Here is a 7,646-nt window from a genome sequence, read left to right as displayed (position 1 = left end):
CATGTCTTTGCACAGACTCTCCACAACATTTTACAAAGAGCTGATCCAGCATAAGCTGTACAGATTCCACTAAAAGCTGAATTATGAGCTTATTCACAGTTGACACTGTGGTACATGGGAGACGCCCTGCATTGTGTATGGCTCTACGTGACCTCCAAAACTACTTGACTCCTTTTTTCATTTGTTATTAGGTTAACGGTCTATTAGCCTTTTTTAAAAGATAAACAACAATATAGGGAAAATTGTTTGTTATTTTCATTGTGCCATAAAGGTTGTGTATGAAAAGACTTCAGGGAAAAAAAAACATTTATTTATTTTGTCTCAGATTTCTGGCACATCACTTGCTGCTGATATGCATATATTAATACAAATATGTTATTATGATAAGAATGGATTATATTGTATCTCCTCCCCCTGCTTTTCTGAAACATGTCTACAATCTATAATAATTATTTTCATAATTATTAACATACATACAATATATATAAATATATCAATAAGAAATATTTGTAATTATATATATATATATATATATATATATATATATATATATATATATATATATATATATATATATATATATATATATTCACATGAAATTATTGTAAATAAAATAATGAATCTCTGAAAAGAAAATTATTCCACTTTTATGGGAAAAATTGTATATACAGACATATCAAAGCATAAAATGTGACTGATCGCTTACTTCTTGCATGTGCTGAGAGTCACTCCAGCTGCTGATTCCAGCTTCTCTGAGTGATTGTGTTATTTGGGTTTTATTTCGAACTGCCTGTTATTTCCTCTATGGGATCTGAAAAACTCTTTTGTTAGCAAATTGTAAGACCGAGCCTGTTTAGAAAGACATTTTATTTGAAAAGGGAAGTGAAAAGAGCTATCCCAGAGTGCAATAAAACACTCTTGATATTAGAACACTACAGCAAATGACAAAGTTCTCAGGAAAAGCACCTATCAACAAACATACATACTTTATTAAATTATTTTACAAACAAACATACTTTACATCACTCTTACTCTCACCCATATAGTCATAACATAAATACATAACAGAGGAAAATATATTGAATAACAGTATTGCGACATCGAACCAATGCTTCCTCTAAAGAGCAGTTCTCTATTTGTCGTCTAACATAACAGCTGAGTTGTGTGCTGTGAACACCACATTCTGAATAACGGTGTTGGTCTGAACGGTGCTTCTCTCATTGCTCCTCCATACAGTTTTACAGTACAAAAGCTGCAATAGATGTTTTCGTAATTTTTGTGACAGCATATAAAGCAGTGGGTTCATACAACAGTGAGAAAAGGCAAATATACGACAAATTTTAAAGACCATTACCAGTCGTTCTTCTGTCTCACACACTTCGGATTCATGAAACAGCTTGATGAAAAGTAAAGTATTGTATGGTCCCCAGCAGATGAAGAAAGCTGCAACAATGAACAGCACCATTGCTACCGCCCTGTGCCTTTTTCTGTTTGAAGCCCGCAAAACTGTCCTGATGATGGCACAGTAAGAGAAAATAACAATGGCAAATGGGAGGAAGAAGAGCAGTGGTAATAAGAAGTAATCTCCCAGCTCAACTATACCGGGAGGTTCACAGTAGTAATACATGTCTTCTTCATACACTTGCATCTTCATAGCATCACTCAGGGATGCAGCAACACTGATGATCCAGGCACCTACGCAGGCTCCAGTCGCACACCTCTGTCTCTTCAAATTATTGATTGGCCAGTTATGTAACACCACAGTGACAAAACGATCCACAGTCATGGCAGTCAGTAAAATGACACTGCTGTACAGACCAACAAAGTATGCTGCAGCCATGAATTTGCACATAAAGTCCCCGAAGATCCAGTGTTGAAGATAATAGACAGCCCAGAACGGGAGTGTGGCAGTGAAGATCAAGTCAGAGCAGGCCAGGTTAAAGACGAATAGATTCGTGACATTTTTCAGTTTTTCATATAGAACAAGAACGCAGATGAGGAGACTGTTGCCTATGACGCTGATGATGAAGATGAGGACGAAGAAGGCTGCTTCCACGGTCGAAATGTCAAAATACTCACAAAGAAAAACAAGCCCATCATCGAAGTAATCACCTCCATCAGTCAAGTTGGAGATATTTTCCATTGTTGACTTCCGAGGAAACATGAAAAATAAAGACAACACATTATCTCTCATAATTCTGAAATGTCTATATTTTGCATACGCTCTATAAAACAAGAGGAGTTAAAAAACATTCTGAGCAACTCACCCTGAGCAAGCTGGCAAGCCCTCTGCTGATGCTGCAGTGTGTATGAAGAGCTTGGGTCTGTGAAAGAGAAGCACTTTTTTTTTTTTGGTTTCATATTAAGTCAGAGACAGTGTTGCTTAAGAAATTAATCATAGAGGTTTTGATAAAAAACCCTTTTGATTCTGTTTGAAAACAAAACTGAAAATGAATTAAAAGAATATGAAGTATATATTATTTTAAAACATTATAAACACTATAAGTTATAATATCATATTATTCACCTAAATATTCCCAAGGAGAATTCTTAAAAAAGTTATCCAGTGACCTTAAGTCTTAATTGTGAATGTCATTACAAGAGTAAATGAGATTCTGAATAAGTTTCCTCTCTTCTGATCAGAAGCTCACAGGATGTTTTTCTTTTGGTGTCACCTACATACAGAAATTGACACCTCTTGTAAACCACTAGACAGTGACTCAGCTTTTGCATACATTAAAGGTTTTTATTTTTGTTGCTTTGACCTCCGCCCCTACACACACAGACACACAAGCACGCACACACAACTCAGGATTTTCTTTAAATGGTTCCCTAAATTTAACCCGTTCATACCTATACTGCACGGTTGACAGCGGTGTAGAAAGGCAAGAAGTTGATGTAGAAGGTGTATTCCAATCTTCTGCAATGTTCACAGTATTTTTCAATAGATTTTGAATAAGCAGGTGATTAACAATCTGGCCACACTGTAAGGTACCCGTCCTATACAGAAAACATGAAAAGGAAAAATGTGTTTTGAAGTTCAGTTTTTTTCTTGTTTGGGAGGTAAGATGCAGAAACCTGCACAAAATCTGAGAATAACACTGGATTCAGTTTTTTTTTTTTTTTTTAAATGAGGGCTGGAATGCCAAACCGAGTATGACTGAAATTAAACAAATGATGCTGAAGATGCTTTTGGTGGACACTGAATACAATATTATACAGAAGTTCATGATATCTATATAGAGATGTTATATAAATTTATATGTATTGTTATATAAACTTTATATATGTTATATAAAGTTTGCTGTTTTGTATACGCTGTGTATGTGGAAGTGAGACCAGACTTGTGGCGAAGAAGAGATGATCATACTTGACCAGAACCACAAGACAGGGCCGAGCAGAGTGAAGATAACCACAATAAAGGAAAACACTGAAGAAAAACATCGCCAGATGCTACTTGAACCTCAAGTATGAGATATGTTTAGATTGGTCTGGTAACGAGAAGGGTGTGTGTGCAATTCTTTGACAATACCTAAGATATTAGGTTTTGCAGAAACTGCAAGCTACACAATCATACAAGCAAAGTCTGCTAAACTAGAATATGTTGTTTCATAATCAATGAAAATCGACATTTCTGTACAGTTTGACTTTGTTTATGCCTTGAATGCACCGACAAGTCACACACTTGAGGGAAATTGAGAAAAATGCTTAGTATGTTCTATTAAAATACATTGTGAACTGAGAGATTGCTTGTCGCTATGAAAACCACATATAGAATGTTGTCTATTCTCGTACCTACAGTAGGTTTAGTATGGGATGCTTCTTTACAGATGTAATAATTTTCTTTATTGAAAAGCCATGTTGTTTGCTTTTTTAAAAGTACTAAGACTGAAAAAAATGAATTGTTAATTTTTTTATTTAATATTATCTATTAAATATGTAATCTCTATAATATAGTAGGCTATGTGAATACTCACAAATGCCCTTACAAAGTTCACAAAACTGACAAAGTTGAAATTGTTTTTATGGTAAAATGAGGACATCTGGATCTTCAATCAGATGTGGATGACATGTTGGGCTCTTGTAACAACCACTGCTACTACCACTCTGCCACCACCTCTACTAGTTTGTTGCATGGTGGTGTCCTTTTTTTCTAAATGTCTACTCTTATATTATATAGGGAGAGCATCTACGTGCAACACCGATACCCTGCCCCATTTTTACAACAATAGTATCAATATGATCTGACCATGTCAAGCGTTCATCAATAATGACTCCCAATAACTTAATTTTATTAACTTGCTGTATTGGTGTACCTGCCATAGTTAGACTTAGTTTGGAATCCTTAGTCAGCATATCTCTGGTTCCCAAGACAATGCACTTTGGGCCCGATTTACTAAGATCCTAAATAAAGAGTACTAAATTGCGTGTGCACTGAAAAAGTTTGCGCGTGCTGTTGTTGCGTGTTTTGCGAGTGATCAACTAAGATTGCCTGCGCAATTGATAACAGGTGCAAACTGCAGTATTTAAATGAGGTGTTGCGCGTCTTAGGGTTTGCGAGGGCAAACTCTGCGCCATGGAGAGTGGATGGAATGCACAGTCACAAGTCACAAGCGCAAAATGAAATTTGACGAGTTGGAGTTGGAGATATTAGTGGAAGAGGCAAATAAACACATTCATGAACTACAGCAAAGAAATTTAAACATTACCAAAAGAAACGCAATATCGGAGAAAACCTGCGATAGAATAAATGCAGTTGGTAACACAAAAAACGGAAAAACGTCTGGTTTTTCATATTTCAATTTTAGGCACAGATCAAAAATACGAAATAGAAAAACGGGCCACAGGACTGAATTTGATTTTAATATTTAATTGGTCGGGTTTGCGTGACCCGGCGGTGCTCGGCATGATCTGAGGAGAAAAAGACACAGACACAGAGCTGGAGAGCGCTTTGATTCAATCTATTTATGAGTTAAGTTTTTATTCAGATGTCCACAGTATATTGCAAATATTATATATTATATAGCAAACACTGACAGTAAATGTGTGACAGATGGGACCATCATATGGCGAGAAGAGAAGAGAAATGTTCAGAACAGCGCAGTACAGAGCGCACACTAAAGGCTGATTTATGGTTCCGCGTCACACCAACGCAGAACCGACGGCGTAGGCTACGCGGCGACGCACACCGCACCGCGACCATATACGCCGTCGGCTACGCCGTCGATTTAACGCAGAACCATAATTCAGGCGAAGCTGCAGTCTCTGCGCTGATCCTGACACAGCGGGTCGGAGCGGATTTGGTCATGATGTTTAACCTGTGTTTTGTGATTAATAAGCACGGGTTTTAATTAAATGTAATTTACGAAGGATGATTTCACGTTCAATAAGATAAATAATCAATAAAATACAACGTTTTGGCACAAAGGCTTGGCCTGCTTGTGGGCGAGTGGAGGGGGGCACATTAAAAGAAGATATAAGGCGAAGAACTAAAGAAAAAGTGGCCTTTAATAAAACTTGTGCAACCATTTTTAAAATAGCATGCAGCAGAATAAAGACTCTCTCTGCGTATTCTTTGATTTTGGATGTCGCCTCCTTGCCACAATAACAGCAGCAGCAGATTAGCACCTTCCTTTCGAACGTATTAAATACAGACGCAATCACAATACGCGCAACTACTTTCAGGCTTGGTAAATCTCATTGCGCGTGGTAAATGGAGCAATTTGCATCTTCCCCTCCCAGTATTTAGGATTTCTGCCGGGTACGCCCCATATTGATTATTCATCAGGGCAAAAGTACTAACTGAATTGCGTGTGCAATTTTGCGCATTTCAGAGACGCAGTCGTCTTTGCACGCTGTTAGTAGATCAGCTCGCACATTGGTTTGCGGGTGCTGTCAAGTTTGCACACGTTTTAACACACGCAAACATTTAGTAAATCGGGCCCTTTGTCTTGGAAACATTCAAGATTAATTTGTTTTCTTTGACCCAATTTGACACTGATTGCAATTCACTTGATAACATGTTGTTTAGTATATCACATGAAGTAGCAGCGCAAAACATGGTCGAATCATCCGCATACATAATCATATTTGCTTTCTTCAGAACACAAGGCATATCATTTATAAAAATGGAAAATAAAAGATGGCCTAAACAGCTTCCCTGAGGTACCCCACATATCACATCCCTACTTTCGGAAAGACTTCCATTAAAGAACACTCTTTGCCTCCTCCCAGACAGATAACTGTCCATCCAGGAAAGGGCAGAGGATAGAAAACCATATGCCTTCAATTTTGACCTTAGAAGATCATGATCAATAACATGAAAGTAAGAGGCTGTTGTGTCTGGGCAGAAAAACGTAGTAACACATTTTAAAAGTTGTGAGCTGGATCGCTGATCCCTGTACAACTGTGTTGTTAGTTTAAGTGTGTCCATTTACTTGATTGTTTCTCCTCTACTCCTCTCCTACCAACTCACACACACACACTCGGGCCTCGCGGTCATAAAACCCCCGAGCCACTTTGAGTCACGTGACCCACCCACACACACACGGATGATCAGAAGATTTGTTTTTTGTCCCTTTTTATGCAATTGAGCCATCAGAATTTATCCAAAGTGTTGCTTTACCATCTTCTTGACACTTGTGTAAATAAATTCTGATTAATTTGAATGAGAGAAGTTGTTTGTGCTTATATAAAACTGTCCCTTGTGGGATTTGAACCCACAACCTTTGAATTGCTTCTACCCCATTGAACTACATATCATATACACTAGCTATTGCACCGCATCACCAATAATCACACTTATTTGACTGGGTTGAAGCTAATGTGAAAATAAGAATAGTTGCAGTCCCTCAATTGACCACTGGGAGCTGACTCCAAAAGGGAACCAAATCTCCACTGACCCAAATGCAAATGTTCAGCTTTGCAGGAGAATTGCCAGACTGCAACAGGTCTCACCCTGTGAGCGGTAGGATGAACGACTTGTGATGGGAGATTTGAGCCTTTCTTGAAGCTTTGACAATTGTTGAATTGAAAATTGAAAAAAATGTTTCACTACTCAAGGCTTCAGTGACAAAGTGCGACATTTCGTGACCAATAAAATAAATTGCAGTCCATACAGGTTTATTCATCAAATCCCACCAATTCAAATGTTAATGCATTCTTCTTTGGCATGTCTGATCACATCCCTATACACTCGTATTTTGTGTTGTGAAACGTATAGTGCTGCTACTTTCATGAGATGTACTCTACAAATACAGACTGATGTAATGTTTGGATGAGACTGGTGCAATTCTTTAGGATTTGGATTTAATTTGGTGTTTCTGTTGGTATCTGGGTTTTTAAAACTGGTGTTATTGGGTCTTGAAGTCCACTCTTGTTGTATTGCCTCTTCCATTTCTGTTTCTGCTAACTCCACTTCTGGAGTCCTGGTTCAAGACCCAGAATTTGAACGTCTGGGTTTGTCTTGTAATATTCTGATGGACTTTCCCTGACCTCATCTCCCTGATTGTTTGCACCTGTGTCTTGTCAGCCCTGTCTTGATACATTTCCCTGTTTTCCCACCAGTCTGTGCACAGCTGTATTTCTATGAAGCCAAGTTTAACAGAACATTTAGCCAAAGGCATGTCTTCAGAAAATTACGGTCT

The 7,646-nt window shown here is 37.8% G+C and overlaps 1 protein-coding gene across 1 annotated transcript; it reads right to left on the bottom strand.

Moving 5' to 3' along the window:
• Positions 1–967: 967 nt before the first annotated feature.
• On the bottom strand, positions 968–2,659 carry xcr1b.2 (chemokine (C motif) receptor 1b, duplicate 2). Its single transcript, XM_061731169.1, has 3 exons — positions 2,528–2,659; positions 2,268–2,324; positions 968–2,149 (listed from the first exon to the last, which is right to left on the bottom strand). The coding sequence occupies exon 3, from the start codon at positions 2,141–2,143 to the stop codon at positions 1,133–1,135; it is 1,011 nt and encodes a 336-aa protein (XP_061587153.1). The 5' UTR covers positions 2,144–2,149; positions 2,268–2,324; positions 2,528–2,659; the 3' UTR covers positions 968–1,132.
• Positions 2,660–7,646: the final 4,987 nt, after the last annotated feature.

The sequence above is a fragment of the Cololabis saira genome, chromosome 10 (assembly GCF_033807715.1).
Source record: "Cololabis saira isolate AMF1-May2022 chromosome 10, fColSai1.1, whole genome shotgun sequence".
Lineage (NCBI taxonomy): Eukaryota > Metazoa > Chordata > Actinopteri > Beloniformes > Belonidae > Cololabis > Cololabis saira.
The sequence above is the reverse complement of the archived record's forward strand: the minus strand, read 5'-3'. Positions and strand labels throughout refer to the sequence as shown.